This window comes from Lynx canadensis, chromosome A2 (genome assembly GCF_007474595.2).
Source record: "Lynx canadensis isolate LIC74 chromosome A2, mLynCan4.pri.v2, whole genome shotgun sequence".
NCBI lineage: Eukaryota > Metazoa > Chordata > Mammalia > Carnivora > Felidae > Lynx > Lynx canadensis.
In genome coordinates this window covers 14,080,671-14,100,659 of record NC_044304.2, presented here as the reverse complement: position 1 = coordinate 14,100,659, position 19,989 = coordinate 14,080,671, and the positions used below count along the sequence as shown (strand labels likewise).

Here is a 19,989-nt window from a genome sequence, read left to right as displayed (position 1 = left end):
GGGGGCAGCTACAGTGATGTCCATACTACAGATGGGGAAAGTGAGGCTCAAAAAAGGCAGGCAGGCTGCCCAAGCCACCCAAAGAGCAATGACCTCAAGTCCCCAGGCAGGGGAATACAGGTCAGTCCTTCTAGGGTAACTGAGGTAGTGAAGCTAAGACAGTTGGGTACTTCCCATGTGCCTAACTGCTCGAACCCCCGGAGAGGAGCCTTTATTTTCGCCCTCCCCATTTTACAGAGGATCATTCAAGGCTGAGAGAGATTACGTCACTAGCTCAAGGCCACAGAACTGAATGATACAAACTCAGAAATAGTGGCCTTGGGGCCCAGAGACCCTAAGTGTGAACCATGGCCCCAGCAGACTGTCTGAGAGTGACAGCAGATCATATATCCCAGGCTGTTCTAAAAACTCCTTTGCTTTCCTTAGTGACCCCACAGCCTCCCCAGATGTCTGCTCCTCTCCCATTCTCTTAGGCAGCTGGATGCAGCCTCCATACTCCACGGCACTATGGAAGAGATCCCTCCATTGTTCAGCTAACAATCTTTTATTACTGGGCAGTACTGACTGGTCTGGGACCCCTGGAGGCAGAAGAGCTCGGTCCTCGCCCTCTGTCCAGCAGAGCAAGGCACCTGCAACCCATATTACAAGTGAGAGACCAGCAGGGGAGAAAACAGACTTGTAGGAGCTGAAGCAGGGCCCCACCCTGCTGTGAGATTGGCCGGCAGGCTTCTAAATTTCAATCTTTCAATCAGCACATCACCCCTGGGCAATGCTAAGGAGGCCATTCTGGTAGGAAGGGGCATGGGGTGGGGGTGAGAGGGCAGGATGAGTAACACCAATGCTGTTGGCTGGTGAGGGGAACGAGGTGAACAGAGACCAGGTCCCAGGAGCTGCTTTCTGCTGTGTAGATGCTTCACCAATGCTCCCTTCACACCCTAGCCCGGTGCCTGGTACCTGATCCCATCAGAAAACACCTCTTGCTGAGTGGGGGAGGAATCCGGGGAGTAGAGTGGCAGGACACAGACCTCCTCCCTATTCCTGAGTCATATGACTCATCCAGAGCCACGGCCCAGACTGAGCCTGGGGTCATGGCGCCAGGTTGCCCTTTTGGCCAGTCCACAGCTCCCGGAGCTCAACGCGGCAGCCAAGGTCCCGCAAGGCAGCTTTGGCCACGTCCTCACAGTCACGGTGGGCAGCACGGGCCTGCAAGATGAGTGCTTCAGCCCCCAGGTCCAGGATGGGCTGTGAAAAGGCCTGGCTTCGAGCCACCAGGTTACGGATCAGCATGCAGGCCTGTTTCTGGGAGGGAGAACTGAAGGTGAGTGGCTGTAAGCTGGTGCATGGGGTCTACTCTGACCTTGGGGCCCTCACCATAACACAACGGGGCAAAGATGACCACAACCAACATACAGCAGGTACCTACGCTGTGGTTCATCAGGCTAGGTTCATGTCTCCACTTCATCCTCTCAGCTGCCCCGGGAGGCAGGGCTGATTTCCCCATCTCCCAAGCGAGGAAACTGAAGCTCGGGGCAGCCAAGTACTTGGCAGGTGGGGCAGATCCCTCAGGTGTAGGACCCTCTGTCTCAGAGCAAGATCCCCTGAGGCTGGCAAGAGCCAGCAGAGAGTCAGTGGGAAGAGGGGGGTTGTGCACAGGGTCCACCTGTCAATTACATCATCACCCATTCAGCCAACATCTGTGCCCTGCTCCTCTGCCATGTGTGGGTGCCACAAAGCACCGCACCATTGGGAGGCTAGATGAGGAAGGGAGGTGTGAGGGGCTGTCTGGCCAGGGTGATCAAGCGTGGGCAAGGTGATGAGCGAGCCAAGGGCACAGTGTCCCAGAGGAGACACTATCGGCCTAAAGGCCCTGAGTGGGACAGAGCCTGGTGTGTCTAAGGACCAACAAGGAAGCCCCTGTGCTGGGAGGGTGCAAGAGGTGGGAGTGGGGGAGGTGGGGACAGTCCTGAAAGATACAGGGAGGTGTGTGGGTCTCCGGCAGGGGCACGCACAGCCTTGTCTACTGCTCGGCTTCCCTGACTCCCCAGTAAGGTATGGACAGTGGGTCCTGCATGCAGAACATGAAGGAGTGGCCATGGTCAGCAAGGAGCTTTCCAAAAGTTCCAGCAGATCCCCACCTGCTCTCCTCCCATCTCCCGCTCCTCGAACTATCCCTCTATAGGGTCTGTTAGGAAAGGAAAAGATCACTGCAGGAACAGCAAAGGAACAGGAAGACAGCCGTGGGCAGAACTGGGAAACAGATATAGGACTCCGGGGGGCTGAGAAGTGGAGACCTTGAGAGAACTGGGCTTTGATAGGGACAGGGACAGGGAGGGCCTGAGTCCTGCTCCCTCCTCCTATCCCCAGGCTCACCTGCACTCCGGCCTCTTGCGGGTGTGCCTTCATGGCCTGCAATGCAGCCAGGGCCCCGCCACCCTCCATGATGACCCGGCTGTTCTCTGGCTTTCGCAGGGCCAGGACGCACAGGGCTGCACAGCTCTGCTCGCACACCTGTGGGCATCATGGGAATGGCGAGACAGTCAGATGCCCTGGCGGGCCCCCACAGTTAATCCCCCAGGTGAGTGCCCTGCAATTTCACCTGGATAGATGGCTGCCAGCCCATGTATATACCAGATCAGTAATAACCAGAGTGATACCAAGGGATAAAAACATCAACCACGCTCTGAAGGTCTCAACCCAGGCCTCTCGTGTGCCCCACTCCAGCCCTAGCCCTGCTTGAGGAAATGGGAAAGAGCACCATGCAGATACAGCCACTGTGCCCCACCTCGTGTGCGTCCCGCCTGCGGTAGGTACCTGGGGGCTGGCCAGGTGCTGGGTCATGACAGCCACGATGGACTCTGTCCCACCAGCTCGAACAATGGCATCCTTCACATCATCATTGCCTGCGATGGCCCTCAGGGCACTCAACACTTGCTTCACAAGGTCCTAAAAGGGAGGGCAATGTGGGGGGTCACCTCTGGCCAGCTCATCCTCCTGTGCTATGCCAGACGCTGACCTGACGGCTTGGTTGCTGGTTGGTGGGAAGGGGGACTTGAGGGAGGGTCTAGGATTGTTTTGCTATTTGAACAATTGGTGGGGCCAGCCTGGGGCACGCAAGCAACGTGTAATGGCAGGGTTATTACTTCCTGCACAAAAAAGGCAGGGAGCAGGGCACCTGGGTGGCTCAGTCAGGTAAGCGTCGACTTCAGGTCATGATCTCATGTTCATGGGTTCAAGCCCCGGGTCCGGCTCTGTGCTGACAGCTCAGAGCCTGGAGTCTGCTTCAGATTCTGTGTCTCCTTTTCTCTATGCCCTTCCCCTGCTCATGTTCTATCTCTCAAAAGTAAATAAATGTTAAAAAAAAAAAAGTTAAAAAAAAAAAGGCAGGGGAGGCTTAGCGCGGTAGACCCTGTGAATTACACTTAAGTCCAGGCCAGGCATTTGGACAACTTTGAAACCCCTCACACACAGAGGGGACATATGGCTCAGACCAGGAATTAGAGCACAGGGCCCCCTGGCCACAGCTGAGTCCTCAGGTGAGTGCCAACCAACCTGAGCTGAGGACAGCTGACCTCCCCAGTGAGGGGCAGAGCCATGAAAGAGAAAGAGAAAACAGTAGGAGGGAAACCAAGCCTCCACCCACCCCTGGCAGTGCAGAAGTACAAACAAAATCCATCCCCTCATTTGCTTAAGCTGGGTCAAATTCAGCTTTCTGTCACCTGCACAGAAGGAGCCTGGGTGACATCATGAGCGGGAGTTGGGGACAACAGGACTGTTGCTGCCACAGGCCAGGCATGTACACAGAGGGTTGCTATGTGACAGCTAAATGAAAGAATAATGAATAGGGGTCCCTGCCCCATTTTACAGATGGGGAAACCGAGGCACCAAGGATTTGCCTCACTCAAGCTTCACACACCTGAGCCAGGGTAAGGGCCAGCCCCTGCCAACACCCACTTGCATTCCTCCCCCTGCTGGCAGAAAATACAAAGATGCTAGAGAACAGTAAGAGAGGGTGGGTGGATTTGTTTTCCCCAAAAACTTTACTTCCTACCCTCGGGTCAATGAGAAGTGAAAACTGCACTTTGCTTCAGGGGTCAACCATGCTTGTCTGGGTGGCAGGGACCCAGAGGGGCAGAGTTCACTGGGAAGTCTGGAACCCTCCCTTGGCATCAAGAGAAATGACAAATCGAAACCCAAATGAGGGGGCGTCACACCCTAAGACGGCTCTGGAGGCCCACCTGGTGGTCGCTGCAGTTGGCCAGGAGGGCCACCAGGACACCGAGGCCCCCAAGGTCGACGACCTCCTGGCAGAATTCGTTGCGGACAGCCAGGCGGGATAGGGTGCTGCAGAGCTCACTCAGGACACTGGGGTTGTCAGAGAATGCTGTGGAGGGCGAAGAAGAGGAACCACTGGGGGGTGAGCACATGGGAGAGGACCAGTCCCAGCTTGGAGCCAGGAGCCAGCGGTCCTGATACACATCCTGCTCAACCTGGGAAGCTGGGCCCTTCTGCCAGGCAGGGTGGCCACCAGTAACAGGAGAGCTCCTGTGGACACCAGGGTTGCCCAAACCTGCAGTGCCCCCTGCTGGCCACAGGAGAAGACACGGGAACACGCCCTCCCCCACACCGTGTCCCAGATAAATTCCAGACCAACTGATGATCTCAACTAAAAAAAGAAAACCATAATAGTGCTATAATAAAACATCCAAGGCTATTTTTATGTTCTTGGGGTGGGAATGACCTTTCTAAGTGCAACGGGAAACCCAGAAACTGTAGAGGGACATATGGATAGAGTTGACCCAGGCAAAATTGAACACAGATGCCGAAGACTAAGTTCAGAGGCACGAGGGAGGAGACGCCTGCCTGCACTGAGGCCCACACGGGGGGTGGCGGATAGCCATAATTTATACAGAGCTCTGTGGCAGTCAGTTGGTATGCCCCCCCCCCCACCCCGGGATAGGGTGCAGCACCCAGCAATGGCATGGACACTAATCTGAGTAGAGGTATCTCTAGATGTGGTGACATCTATGAACGGCCGACTTCAAGATGACCCCGATGGTCTGGGTGGGCCTTGTCCAGTCAGCCGAAGGCCTTAGAGGGAAACTAAGGTCTTCCTGAAGAGGAAGAAGCTCGTTGGAGGACGGCGGTGTTGGCTCCTCCCAAGCCTGCTCCATGGATTTCAGACTCAGCAGCCCCACAGCCACATGGGCCAATTCCTTGAAATAAATATACATATACATACACAAACAGATCCCACTAGTTCTGCTTCTCTGGTAGAACCCTGACTGGTATGAATTCCTGTTGATAAACAAGAAAGATGTAAACTACCCCTCAGAAAAGCAGCCCGACTTTGCAGATAGTCAGAACCTGTTTTCACCCTCTCCGGAGGTGTGGAGAAGAAACTGAGGCAAGCCTGTCTCTCCAGAAGACAGGGCCAGAGTCAAACACACAAGCCTAGCCATAGAGCCAGAGCCACAGGCAGGCTGGGAAGAATTCATTCTTCTAGCATCTTCTATGCATCAAACCAGTCAGGCCTTTTCTGGTGGGTACAGTGGAAAGAGGCAGGGAATTTAGGGTCTGAACATCAGCACTGTGACCTCCTGTGGCTGGCTCGCCACGATCACCCCAGTCAAGAACATGTACATGCCTAAGAATTTGTGGCTAAGTATGAACCAAAGTGTAAACCTCTACTGGGGACCATCTTTGGGAAACACCCTTATTTGTCCCCTTGGGAAGCCCTCCCTTCTCCACTCTGTGTGAGTGGACAGAGCCAAACCCCTCCCCCAAATGGCTCCAGAAATGGGCACAAAATTTGGTCCTGGCCAACGAGCACTGGCCTGGAACTCCCCAAGAGCAGCAACCAAGAGTAGGTACACTGTTCCACTAAGGCTGCCGTGTGGGTGAGGGTAAGCCAAAAGAGGTAAGCAGAAGTAATCTTCTGGGGCCAGCCTGAAGTAATCTTAAAACCCAACTCTCTCTTTCACACCTGCTCTTACCTTTGGCGGCCTCAATGAGCACCTTCAAGCCTCCATTCTCCTGCACAATCATCTTGGCATGGTCGTGGGCACGGCCAAAGGGCACACGGATGTCATCATCGAAGGTCATGACTCGGAGGGCCCAGCAGGCCTCCTTGACCACATCGGCGCAGTGACCATGCCGGGCGATGGCACCGGTCAGCAGGGGCAGCACACCGGCCTTCACCAGGCTCTGCCGATTCTGCTCGTGCTTCAGGCAGGCATGGCACACACAGCGGATCCCAGAACAGGTCAGATCGGCTGCATCGGCATTCTGGGCCAGTGTGGTCACCAGCAACTGCAAGCCCTGGGTGTCTAGGAGATCGGGTTGGCCTTCGGTCAGGGCCGACACGGCATTGAGGGCCTGGAGCAGGAGGCCCTGGTCACTCACCACAGCAAGCTTCCAGGCAGCGAGAAGGATGGGGTAGGCCCCTTTCTGGGCTGCCAGGAAGCGGCAAGGTTTGTGCTGCTTGCACTGCTCGAAAAAGCGGGCAAGATGCGCTGACACTTCCTGGGGGCGAGAGTGGGCCACGGACTCCTGCAGGTCATCCAGGGCCTAGAGGACACGGGAGAAGCCTCAGTGTCAGCTCAGCCCGAAGAGGTTCCACGGTGAGTGTCGCACCCCCGCGCGCTTCCCTCTTCTGGGATCTAGGGCTGTGGTGGAAATTCAGTCCAGCTGTGGCAGCTTCCACCTTGTGCTTTTAGGAGCTTTGAGCGTTAGAGGCCACATAGAGAAGGACAGACCCAGCTATCTCAGCGTCCCTCCAAGGAGCCGCACACATGAATGCTGACAAATTAAACATTCTAGCCCCAGCTGCCATTGCAAGGGGGTCCAAGAGAGACCGGCAGAACCATCTGGCTGAGCTCAGTCAACCCAGCTGAATCATAAGGAACATAAAACGGCTGCTGTTTGGGGCTGCCTATCATGCAACTGTAACTAACGCACCCTCCAGTGGCCAGCTCTCCGAGGAAGGTGAAAGCTACCTTTGCCAGACCTGCCGATACCAGATGTCTCCTGTTTGTCTCTCCCATTCACTCCACAGATACATATCTGCCAAATGAAACCACACCAGACATACTGTTGATTTACCCCAATTCAACACAAAGCCCTTGGGGGGAAAAGTAATAACAAGAGAAAACAATTTGAAAAGAGTATACAGGGGCACCTGGGTGGCTCAGTCAGTTAAGCGTCTGACTTTGGCTCAGGTCATGATCTCATGATTTGTGAGTTCGAGCCCTCTGTTGGGCTCTGTGCTGACAGCTCCAAGTCTGGAACCTGCTTCAGATTCTGTGTCTCCCTCTCTCTCTGCCCCTCCCCCACTTGCACTCCGTCTCTCTCTCTCTCACATATAAACTAAACAAAAAAGAGCATACAAGTCTAGCCACCATTTAACTCCATCACCTCCACACCTGTCTCAGCAATGAGTCTAAGATGAGCCCAAGCCTCCTGGAGCTCAGGAAATCACTGGCCCCTGGCCCCAGGGAAGGCAGTTCTACAGATAACCATCAACCCAACCCAAAGGGCTTTGATTTAGCCACAACTGCCCTGAAAGGCTAGGATGCCCATTGGACAACCCTCACTGAGCTAGATTTGTAGAGTTACCTGAGCATATGTTTCAATGACATGGAATATTAATGGACTAGAAGCAGAGAATGTGACTTGAATAGACATTTACCAAAGAGGATACACTGGTGGCCAATTGCCATGTGAAAAGATGTTCCACATAACCAGTCATTAGGGAAATGCAAATCAAAACTACAATGAGATACCCTCATATCCATTACAAGATGGCTACAATAAACACACACACACACACACACACACACACACACACACACACAGCCAGAAAATAACAAGTGCTAGTAAGGATGTGGAGGAATGGAGCCCTTGTGTGTTGCTGGTGGGAATGTGAATTGCTGCACCCATTGTGGAAAATGGCCTAGAAGTTCCTCAAAAAATTAAGTAGAGAATTACCATATGATCCAGCAATCCCAGTTCCGAGTACATACTCACAAGGACTGAAAGCAGTCTTGAAGAGATATTTGTATATCCACGTTTACAGCAGCATTACTTACAGTAGACAAAAGGTGGACACAACCCAAATTTCCATCCATGGATGAATGGATAAACAGAAGGTAGTCCAGTCACACAATGGGATATTATTAGCCATAAAAAGGAACAAAATTCTGACCCAGGTGACAACATGGATGAACCCTGAGGACCTTATGCTCAGGAAAATGAGCAGGACCCAAAAGGATAAATACTGTGTGACTCTACTTACAGAAGGTCCCTAGAGGAGTCACAGTCATAGAGACAGAAAGTAGAATGGCCAGGGGCTGAAGGAGAGAGTGGGGAGTTCGTGTTTAGTGGGGACAGTTTCAGTCTGAGAATCCAAGAAAGTCCTGGAAATGGATGGTGGGGATGGCTGCACATCAATGTGACTATACTTAATGTTGCTGAACCATACGCTTAGAAATGGCTAAGATGGTGAATTTGTGTTATATATATTTTACCATAAACCCAAGACAGGGAATGTAGCATTTTAGCAGGAACCCTGCAAGAAACTTGAAAAGCTGGGCCACAAGTGCCATTGAGGATGCATAGTGCTGGAGTTCTCATACTTTGGGTTTAGTAAGGTAAGACAGAAAAAGAAAATGACCAAAATTGGCATCCTAGTAACCATTCAATTTATGGGGAATCTCTTCCTGTCCTGGGTCACATCAGGAAGGCGAGTCTCTGAGCTGGCTGGTGGTCTTCACGGTCCCTAGGTGCTGTGACCCTGCTGATGGCTGAGGAAAGGACAGTGGCTAACGTGAAGGTGGCAGAGCCAACTGTGCTCCACCTGTGACAACTCGGCATTGTGACAGGGGTTTTGTCCTCCACCCTGGGGTCCTTCTCTCTATGACTGATGGCCTTTATTCTGAAACTCCTCACATATAAAACCAGTCCAGGGCGCCTGGGTGGCTCAGTTAAGCATCTGACTTCAGCTCAGGTCATGATCTCACGGTTGGTGAATTCGAGCTCTGCATTGGGCTCTGTGCTGACAGCTCAGAGCCTGGAGTCTGCTTTGGATTCTGTGTCTCCCTCTCTCTCTCTGCCCCTCCCCCACCTCAAAAATAAATAAACATAAAAAAAATTTTTTTTAATTAAAAAAATAGTAAAATAATAAAATCAAACCGGTCTGGCTCATTTGTACTCAGAGAGTTCCAGGACTTCTTGGTTTTGTTTCTACAAGTCTGTGGGCAACAAGTTTCATGACTCTGGTAGATTCCTTTCAAAAGGCATCATGGAGTTGAATTTTTCTCCTTCTACAGATAAGCCTTTTTCACACATCGGAGCCACAACAACTGAGGTCAACGGTGCTGTGGCACGAGAAGGGGCTCGTTAAACTTCAAGGTGAGAATAAGGCTGGGAGGATATGAAACCCAATGTGTGTGGTGCCTCCCACATGGAAAGGGAGAGAAGGGGTTGATGGGAGAGATATGACAGGGACTTTCAGATTTTGCTATAAATGCTTGACTACTACTTAAATCTTTTATGCCAGATACGTTCACATTCTTCTTCAATAATGAAAAATAAAAACTTTAAAGTCAAATTAAGAGGAGTAAAAGAGCAAAGGTTGTAAATAAATGGAGTTTCCTATAGTGCTGGTAAAAACATCAGAGCTGTTCCCAGCTTGACTCTCCTGGAAGAGGGACCTGGGTCTGAGTCCCAGCTCTGTCCCTCACTGGCTATGATCACAGTTGAGTCAGTTATCTTTGGGAAGCCTCAGATTCCTGATCAGCAAAATGGACTAACAACAGATTGAAATAATATGTTTTAAGACTTTACCACAGGGGCATCTGGGTGACTCAGTTGGTTAAGCGTCCGACTTTGGCTCAGGTCATGATCTCAGGGTTCGTGAGATCGAGCCCTGCGTTGGGCTCTGTGCTAACAGCTCAGGGCCTGGAGCCTGCTTCTGATTCTGTGTCTCCCTCCCCTCAGCTCCTCCCCTGCTCACACTCAGTCTCTCTCTCAAAATAAATAAAGATTTAAAAAAAAAAATTAAAAAAAAAAAAAAAGAATTTAGCACAATGCTGAGCACTTAAGAAATACTAAGTGATTACTAAAGACTATTGTGACTGAGATGGTTCATATGTAAAGGGCATCTACAAATCAATAAGAACACGATGAACAGCCCAATAAAAAAATGGCCAAGACAGCAAGCTTATTTTAAAATATATTCATCCTTACTAGCAAATAAGTCAAAACAACAATGAGAATTTTCTCAAAACCTCTGTGAGGCAGGAGATGGTGAGGAAGCTGGGGCAGGGAGAAGTAAATACCTTGCCTTGGGCAGAGCTGGGTTCACACCCAGGGCTGTGTCTTCTAACTTCCTCTTTTATCACTACACTCTCTTGTCAGGTAAATCATTTTTTTCCTCTTTGCAGTACCCATCTGTGGGTATAAATAAGGATAATAATCTCAACCTTGGGTCTTTGGGAGAATAACTTGATATAGCACAAAGAAAGCACCTTGCACAGAACTGATTCCATAGTCAGTTTTCAATAAACACTAGAGCCTTTTGCTGTTTTATCAAGAGCTGTTTTATCAGTGTTTGATGGATGATCTTAAGGAAAGCATTTAACTTCTGTGAACTTTACCTTCCTTGCTTGGGTGCTGGAGAGTGAGGACAGGCTCTGGGTCTCTGTTTCCCCATCAGTAAGTCAGGGACCACCTACCTCGCAGGCCAGTTTTAGTGCTAAGAGGGCAGGCTGTAATGTGCTGGTGAACAGTCAGTGCTTAATAGGTGACAGTCTTACTAGGGTCCCATTCTCTTCCTGCAATTCCTGTCCGTCTCTGAGCAAACTCAGTGGTTGGGAGGCTCCTCCCAAGAGACTCCTCCATGGCTCCCTATACCCCAAAGCTCCCAACACCAGGGACTACCATGAACACCGTCCAGCCCCAAAAGGCCCTCAAATGTTAACTCAGGGAGCCCTGGCTACAGCTCAGGCTTGCGTGTACATGCTGGGTGCCTGCCCTTCAGAGCCTGCATCTGCCATCTGGTAACCAATGAAAAGGTATCCCTAACAGACCGTTAAAAGGTGGAACCACATGTGTAAGGCCAGCCTTGTCCACATGGGCCACCCCTTCCTACCTGGAGGATGTCATGTGTAGGCTCCTGGGGTCCATCTGCAGAGACTTTGGGTGCCAGCTTTACAATGTTGCTCAGATCCACCCCTGTGGGGGTGGGGGAATCAGGAAACAAGTGACAGCCATCATCCCGATAGGCCTGCTGGAACATACCTCATGTCCCTTCTTCAGGGACCACCCCACTCTGGAGACCTTTGGAGGTCTACCCAGCTCCCCACCCCAAACCCTCTGCACCAGGACCCAGTAGCCACATCCATACAGGGGTATAACGATGTGGCAAGGGGGTGGTCTTTGCCCTTTGACCCTCTCCAACCAATGGGAGCAGAGCAGTAGTGAGGCTGCAGGCCACACTGCAGTGAGGGACACATTCTACCTGGTGAATTGAGATGGGAGAAGACCTCACAGACTTATCCCTTGGGGCTCCCATTGCTCCTTACCCTGCATCCTCCCATTGTGTCCTCACCCACCCTGGCACCACCAAGGAAGGCCCCATTGCACAGAACACTTTTGGGTACTCCTCTAGTCACTGTCCAGTGTCTATACCCCACTCTGTGCCCAGGACACAGAAGTTGGACCCTGGGTTCCCTTGCCCTCTGGTATCTGACTGGGCTTGGACAACAGGGACCAGGACTGGAGATCAGGAGCGGTACGGTGGGGTACTCATTCCCAGCTCCCTGCCTCTGTCACTATCAGATGACTCTCCATCCCCAGCCATGGACCGCTGTGGGGCAGGGGAGGTCCCTGCTGTGGCCAGGGGACAACAGGTCCCCTGTGTGACAACAGGTATGACAATACCCCTTTCTGTCCCCATGAACTCAAGCCAGAATGCAGGTGGGCAGGGAGGCAGGTGGCCCTGTTTCCTGAGAGGTGGTCAGGAGAAGCCTGAAATCGATGGGTTCGATTTCAATTAAAATGAAACCCACTTTGAAGGATTCAGCCCTGTAGATGTCTGGGTGGGGTCAAGGCAAGTAGAGGGAGGGCGAGAGTCAAGTGGGAGAAGACTGCCAGCCTATCCGGGGCAGAGTGCAGAGAAGGGACAGGTCCAGGGCTGCCACACAGGCAAGACAGAGCCATGGTAGGACATCACTCCTGTATGTTAAGAGCTGTGGACTGGAGGTGGCTATCGGGCAAAGAGCCAGACTAGTGCTGGGACAGAGCCATGCTGCCCTACCTTGCGATTCAAATTGTTCCACAGCTTCTTTTACCGCCTCCTCTGGTCCCATGTCGAACTCTTCAATGTTTTCACGAACGGCTGCATCGAAGGTCTCCTGGGTGATGCGCTTGGAGGCCATCTTCATCTCCTGTGCATGGAGTGGCAGGTGCCCGCCTGATAGACACTCCCAAACTGAGAAGTCAAGAGAGGAAGAAAGTTTCATTGAGGGTGAGAGGACAACTGAGAGCCTGGCTATCATTTAGGGAACCAGGGGCCAGAGTCCAGGACCCACCAGGAAAAATTCTTACAACCTGGATCACAGAAAAGGCTGATACCCCACCATGTGCAGAGCTTCTAAAAGTACAGAAGAGGGATGCCTGGGTGGCTCAGTCAGTCAAGCATTGGATTCTTGATTTTGGCTCAGGTCAACATCTCACGGTTCATGAGATTGAGCCCCACATAGGGCTCTGCACTGACAGTGCAGAGCCTGCTTGGGATTCTCTCTCTTCCTCTCTCTTTCTGCCCCTCCCTTGCTTGTTTGTGTGTGCTTGTGCTCTCTCTCTCTCTTGAAAAAAAAAAGGTGCAGGGGCGCCTGGATGGCTCAGTCAGTTAAGCGGCCGACTTGGGCTCAGGTCATGATCTCGCAGTTCATGGGTTCGACCCCCATGTCGGGTTCTGTGCTGACAGCTCAGAGCCTGAAGCCTGCTTTGGATTCTGTGTCTTCCTCTCTCTCTGTTCTTCCCTACTTGCACTGTCTCTCTCTCTCTCAAAAATAAACATTAAAGAAAAGTGCAGTAGAGGGCAGGTAGTTTACATTTTATCTAAGAAAGGGGAGACATTAATATGTGTCCTTACAGTAAACAACAAAGAAAGGATAAAATAACCTTAACAATATTATGTGTTATTACACCATCATAAAGAAATAATATATGATTATAATACTATATTATACGTAACCTGTGTTATCTGTGGTGTGCAATATGCATCATAATATGTAATGTTATAACTATATGATACTTCATTATATAACTAGATATTCCATAATGTGACTATATAATAAAACAACTTACTTATAATGGTATGCTATTATACCAATAAAAGCTTCAAAATAAAAATTAATAGTAATAAGTAAAATGGAACACTAAATCAAAAACTGATAGAAATAGTTTCCCAAAAGGGGAGGTAGGGAAGAGGGTGATGTGGGCAAGACTAGAAGCTGGATTATTTTCTCCGAATGTACCTTATTTCATTGGTTTAAATTTAGAACTCATATAAATGCTTTACATGCTTAGGAAAATAAATAAATCAATATGAACCAAAATAAAAATGAAAGCAATTCCTAAAAATCAAGAATAAAATGAAAACCGTGACTCTAACCGTTTATCTACGTGGAGTTTAAAATGCAGTGATGGGGGCATGTGGGCGGCTCAGTCAGTTAAGTGTCCCACTTTTTTATTTTGGTTCAGAGCATGATCTCACAGTTCCTGAGTTTGAGCCCTACATTGAGCTCTATGCTGACAGTGCAGAGCCTGCCCGGAATTCTCTGTCTCCCTCTCTCTCTGCCCCTCCCTCCTTCCCTCTCTCTCTCTCAAAAATAAATAAATAAACTTAAAAAAATACAGTGATTGGGGCACCTGGGTAGCTCAGTTAAGTGTCTGACTTTGGCTCAGGTCATGATTTTGTGGTTTCGTGACTTCGAGCCCTGCATCGGCCTCTACGCTCAGAGCCTGGAGCCTGCTTTGGATTCTGTGTCTCCCTCTCTCTCTGCCCCTCCCCACTTGCATTCTGTCTCTCTCTCTCTCTCAAAAATAAATAAACATTAAAAAATTTTTTAATATTTTATATATTTTTAATATTTTTATTAATTTTATTATTAGTTTAATTTGTTTTATTTTATTTTATTAATATTTTATATAATTAAAATTTTTTTTTACATATTACGATGCATATTGCACATCTATCACTAATGCAGTGATAGAACCGTATGTTCTTACTGGGATGTACAATAAGTATAGAAAAGGAAAATTTACAAAAGAAAATCTTCAACAGTTTTCAGAAATCACGTTATCGAAAATGATATTAGTAATGCTATTCAGAAGCTAATGTGGATATGGCAAGTAAGTCATAATATTTATGTCATTAGGAACTAGCCTAAAAGAAAAAAGATTCTAACATTAAAAAATCCAAAAAATAGGGATGCCTGGGTGGCTCAGTCGATTAGGTGTCCAACTCTTGATCTCAGTTCAGGTCTTGATGTCAGGGTCGTGAGTTCAAGTCCCACACTGGGCTACACGCTGGGCATGGAGCCTACTTAAAACAGAACAAACAAAAAGGTAAAAAAAGACACTTAGAACTAAATTCAGACTGGAATTATTAATACGAACTCATGATGTATTTTCTCTTAGGCAATAAGAACCATTTTTCTAGTGATATCAACTGAAAATACCTTGAGGAAATAACACCCTGAGGAAGTAAACACCCTGAACACCAACTGTGGTCCCTTAGTCCCATTTCCCACCAAAGAAGACAGGGCTCCTGGAGGAATGGCTGATTCTAGGACTAAGAAGAAAACAGGCCAGAGGAGACGAGCCAGGAACATCTTGTCAGACCAGAAAGCAAGGAAGCTTCTAAAAACAGACATGGTCACGTCAAAGGACTTGGGAGCAAACCCTAAGAGTCGTCAATGGTCCAAAGATGTGACAGGTGAGCAGTAAAAGAAAACAAAATAAAAAACAGTATTTTGATATCAAAATCAAAATCTGTACGTTCATAATAGTACTAAAACACACCCTGCTTGTTCTGTTGAAAACCAGCAAATAAAGAATCCAACATTTATCCTATGTCCCTCATATAATTACCAGGTTAGAAAGAGAGGATGAGGAAAAGTTCTGCTTTGTAGATGAACTCCAACTAATTATCCACAAGACAGATTTAGACAACCATCCACACAGGCTGCAAAACTGTGAGGAGCGAAACTGATAAGGAACCTGACAACGAATGGGTAGTACCTGGGTCCACTGGTGATTTCACGTCACCAGAAGAGAAACCCATCACCACTGCCCGTGGACAAGAATGAAAAGCACCTATGAAGGTATCCTGCCAAAAACTCAAACCCAATATGACCATGCATCCAACAGAACTTTCTGTGATGATGGAATTTTCTATATCTGTGCCATCTGTGAGTTCCAGCAGCTGAAACGTAGCTAGTGTGACTGAGGCACTGTGTATGTTTTAACTTCAATTGTAATTCATTTTTATGTAAACATCCATCTGTGACTCGTGGCTATCATACTGGACAGGCAAGGATCTAGAGCTAATGAACAGTTTGTAGGAAATCAAGGTCAGAGGGACACGTCAACCAATACTATGGTGATGTGGGTCTACAAAAATCACCATTCAGAAGGGGGGTAACTTAACTACAGGACAAACACCTGGTGTTGTCAACAAATAAATCATGACAACCATGAAAAGGACGGGGTGTCCATAAGCAAGTGAATGGACAAACAGAATGTAGTATGTCTGAACAATGGAATATTACTCGGCCATAAAAAGGAAGGAAGCACTGACACACACTACAACGTGGAAGAACCTTGAAAACACCATGCTAAGTGAAAGAGGCCAGACACAGGTCCACACACATAATGTGTGATTCCATTTATATGAAATGTCCAGAACAGGCAAATCCATAGGAACAGAAAACAGACCAGTGGTTGTAGGGGCGGGGGAAGGGGGATGGACAGTGACTGCTAATGAGTACAGGGTCTCCTTTGGGGGTAATGAAATGTTCTACAATTAGACAGTGGTGATGGTTACACAACTTTATGAATATACTTGAAATCACTAAATCGTACACTTTACTATTTATTTATTTATTTATTTATAAAGATTTATTTATTTTTTTTTTTCCCAACGTTTATTTATTTTTGGGACAGAGAGAGACAGAGCATGAACGGGGGAGGGGCAGAGAGAGAGAGGGAGACACAGAATCGGAAACAGGCTCCAGGCTCTGAGCCATCAGCCCAGAGCCTGACGCGGGGCTCGAACTCACGGACCGCGAGATCGTGACCTGGCTGAAGTCGGACGCTTAACCGACTGCGCCACCCAGGCGCCCCAAGATTTATTTATTTAAGTAATCTCTACACCCAACGTGGGGCTCAAACTCACAACCCTGAGATCAAGAGTTGCATGGTCCTCCAACTGAACCAGCCAGGTGCCCCTAAATTGTACACTTAAAATGGGTGGATATCATGGTATGTAAGTAACAGATCAATTTAAAAAGTACTATTTGGGAGCGCCTGGTTGGCTCAGTTGGTCAAGCATCTGACTCCTGATTTCGGCTCCTTATTTCTGTGAGATCGAGCTCCACCTTGGGCTCTGCGCTGATAGTACAGAGCCTGCTTGGGACTCTCTTCTCTCTCTGCCCTTCCCCCAGCTTGCGCTCTTTCTCTCTCACAAAATAATAAACATTAAAAAAAAAAAAAAAAGTACTGTTTAAAAACAAAAGCAAATGAAACCCGGCACAGGCAAAGGCTGAAAGCCAGAGGATTGTATCAGCAGCTGGATGACCCAGCAACCCTGGGCAATATCTTTTCCTCTGTGAGACTAGTGGTAAATCACGGAGTCAAGTAAGACAGAACCCTAAGTAAAAACAGATTATGATCTCAACAAGAAGGTCTTTGGGGTACAAGTGGTTTAACACCTAATATTAACCACCCTCTCGTTTTAACAAAGGGGGAAACAGGCCTCAGGCCCAGAGCCCACCTGGGGTTAACAACTCCTTTCATTTTGCTTGTTTTACTCTATCTACCTCGTTTATTGACGTACTACTTTCCGTTAAAATACATCATTTTAAAAATTTATAGTAAAGTTGCAAGAATAGTACAAAGAACACCTGTTCCATTCTAACTTTACCAGTTGTTAACATTTGGCCAAGTTAATCTCTTTTGGAGACACTGTATGTTCCTGCATACACACATACCATGCGAGAATATGCTCCAGGCATCAGACTCTTCCCTCCTAAAGACATCAGCATGAATCTCCAAAGAAAAGGACGCTCTTACATGTTCAATGCACAACGAAAATTTAACACAGGAAGTTTAACAGTGACACAATACTATTTGCTAATATACGCTCCATGATCAACTTTCTCAATTGCCCTAATATTGTCTTTCAAAACAATTTTTTTGTTTCTGGTCTCAGGTCTGTTATAGAATTTGAACATCACAGAAAACGTTAGGGGAACAAAGGCACAGGGAGTTCTAGGACAGCAGTAGAGGAATGTGACAAAAATTCGAGTGCAAATTTGGGCCATGTGGGAAACAGGCCATTCAAGCCCATGCTTCTCTTTGTGGAGGTGGCGCAGGATGTGAATATTCCATCTGTGTTTGTGCAGATGTTTTGGGGAGGGGGAGGACGGGCTCTGGGGCCAGCCGGGGTGACTTGAATCCCGGGCCTTCCACTTAACTTCACTGTTGGTCAAGTCAACTCTCTTCTGTGTAATATAGGGATAAACAAAGAGAATCTACTTCATAGGGCTGCAATGCAAACTCAGTCAGTTAATTCCATAAAGTACTTAGAATAGGGTTTGGCACAGAGTAAGAGCTCAGTAAACATTAGCTATTGTTCCTTTCCTTTGTTGCTTAGAGGTAATTAGACCAGTTTACTTAGAGGGGGGGCGAGGCATAAGGGCATCAAACACTTCACCTTGCTCCCTTGCAGATAGCCGCCCCCCGCCCCCCACCCCTTTCTGGCCCAGAAGAACAAGGAGCCTGTTTAGGGATTGCTAAGGATTTTCTAGGTCAAAGGTGAAGGAAAAAAGTGAAGATTTTCTGTTTCAATAGAGTTTCTCAGTGAGACACCTGGGCTGGTATGTGCGTGAGGAGTGTTCCTGACCAGGTCCAAGGGGCAAGAACTTCCCAGCTGTGGCTGTTGGAGGGACTCTGTTCCTGACTCCACCACCCTAGGCACGCTTCAGACCCGAGTAGGCCAACAGTGAGTGGCCACTCTGTCACAGAGGCACAATCCTAAAGGCAAATACCATTGTGCCTACTTTACAGATGAGGAATCTGAAGCTTAGAGAGGAGAAGAACCTGCCAGAGATCACACAAGCAGTAAAAGGTCTGGCCATCATGCCACCTTGCTTCATGAACACCTTCCTTCCACCTGGGTTCTCTGAGGAGTTTCTGCTAGCTCTTCCAGGCTGCCTCATCCTGGGAGCCTCCCCTGACCACTTAGGACCTATATGCGTTCTCTGACCTTGTCTCCCCTGCCCCATGAACTTCCCCCTGCCCAGTCCTGAGCTCCCTGAGCTGGGGAGATCAATGTCTAGCTCTGGGACCACCTCTAGGGTGAGTCCTGCAGGGGTCCCGCAGGTCAGGCACAGGGCTAGGGGGCAGAATGAAAGTGCAGATCTGGAGCTCATGAGAAAGACGGTGCCTAGGAATGGTCATCTGGGAGCCACCTGGGAACAGGTCACACTAAGAAAGGGGGGAAACAGCATTACCAGCTCCCTTCATGGGTCCAAGGTATGAAAAGAAAGGGAGTTAGCAAGGCCCAACTGACACCCAGTTTTCCTTTCTAAGTCAGGGTTCTGCTCATCAAGAAAACACCGCTCTGACACAGCAGGGACTCTAATGACGCCTCATCTTCCTCCACCTGGACACACCCACCCTGGTTCAGGCACAGTCGCAGCTTCCTCCCTGCCACACTGCACTTCTATTCTCCACTTAGTGCCAGACAGAAACTTGAAATCATAAAGAGACCTCATTGCTCAAAATCCTGCGGTGGCATCCCAACCTTCTCAGAACAAAATCCAGTCTCCTTACCAGCCCTTTGTCTACGTGGATTTTATAGGTCTCTTACCTACACCTTCCCACCCGCACTTTCCCACCTTTTTCTCATCTTTCCCAGCTACCAAAGGGACCCTCTTCATAACCACTCTGGTTAAAGCAGCCCCCTTTCTCCTACTGCATCATCCTTTTATTTTAATACTATATCTACCTGGAGCTACATGGTTCATTTATTTCATTTGCATTTACTGTCGAGGCATTTCCTCAAATTTAACCTCCAGGAGAACTGGGGTCCAGTCAACTTTGTTCACCACCACGCAGCAGGCACTCAGTACATAGGTTATGAATGAATGAATAAATGAATGAAAAGAAAGCAGAGGCCAGGGAAATGGAGAATTTTGTCCCCCGGCAGCTGTAAGAGTCATTGTAAGGGTCATTCCCCAAAACCAGGTCCGCGAGGGCGGCGCCACAGTCACCAGCCCGACCCGGGGGCGCCCACTCCCCTCCCCGTGCAAAGGGACTCCGCAGCCTCAGCTTCTCACCCGGTCTTCGCAGCCACGTGGGGAAAGGGTGGGGCTCGCGACTGTCACCCGGCAGAGCCACCTCTGGTCCCTTCCGGCCACCGTACGCGCGCAGGCGCGCTGGCGCCAATTCGCCTCGGCCTCCCTCAGCTCCACGGACCGCTCCCGGAGTGATCAAGGGTGACTTCGAGTACGGGTAAAGCTGAGAGAGCCAACAGGTGTGCAGAGGCGGCGTCTGTGCCGTCTTTTGACGGCCGCTCCCCGTCGCCGCCGCCCCCAACAAATTAATCTTTTGCCTCGGGAGCGTCTGCCTTGTAGAAGCGAGCAGCGCGCCTGCGCAAGAGGACTTGGCGGCGGCCGCTTGCGCCTGCGCACCAGAGCT

General features: G+C 49.2%; 2 protein-coding genes across 3 annotated transcripts in view; one reads left to right on the top strand and one right to left on the bottom strand.

Moving 5' to 3' along the window:
• Positions 1–528: 528 nt before the first annotated feature.
• On the bottom strand, positions 529–19,943 carry ARMC6 (armadillo repeat containing 6). 2 transcript variants are annotated; one of them, XM_030305097.1, is made up of 8 exons: positions 19,629–19,943; positions 12,317–12,490; positions 11,150–11,232; positions 5,994–6,567; positions 4,236–4,381; positions 2,812–2,943; positions 2,371–2,508; positions 529–1,299 (listed from the first exon to the last, which is right to left on the bottom strand). In XM_030305097.1, exons 2-8 carry the CDS (start codon positions 12,441–12,443, stop codon positions 1,087–1,089), a joined length of 1,413 nt encoding a protein of 470 aa, XP_030160957.1. In that variant the 5' UTR covers positions 12,444–12,490; positions 19,629–19,943; the 3' UTR covers positions 529–1,086. The 2 variants fall into 2 exon arrangements, with proteins under 2 accessions (XP_030160957.1, XP_030160964.1); XM_030305104.2 differs by lacking the exon at positions 19,629–19,943 and adding an exon at positions 14,472–14,605.
• The window catches only part of SUGP2 (SURP and G-patch domain containing 2), a 32,669-nt gene continuing 32,447 nt past the window's right edge, over positions 19,768–19,989 (top strand). Inside the window, exon 1 of the mRNA XM_030305085.1 lies at positions 19,768–19,825. The gene's annotated coding sequence lies outside the window, so the exon portion shown is untranslated. The remainder of the gene's footprint in view (positions 19,826–19,989) is intronic.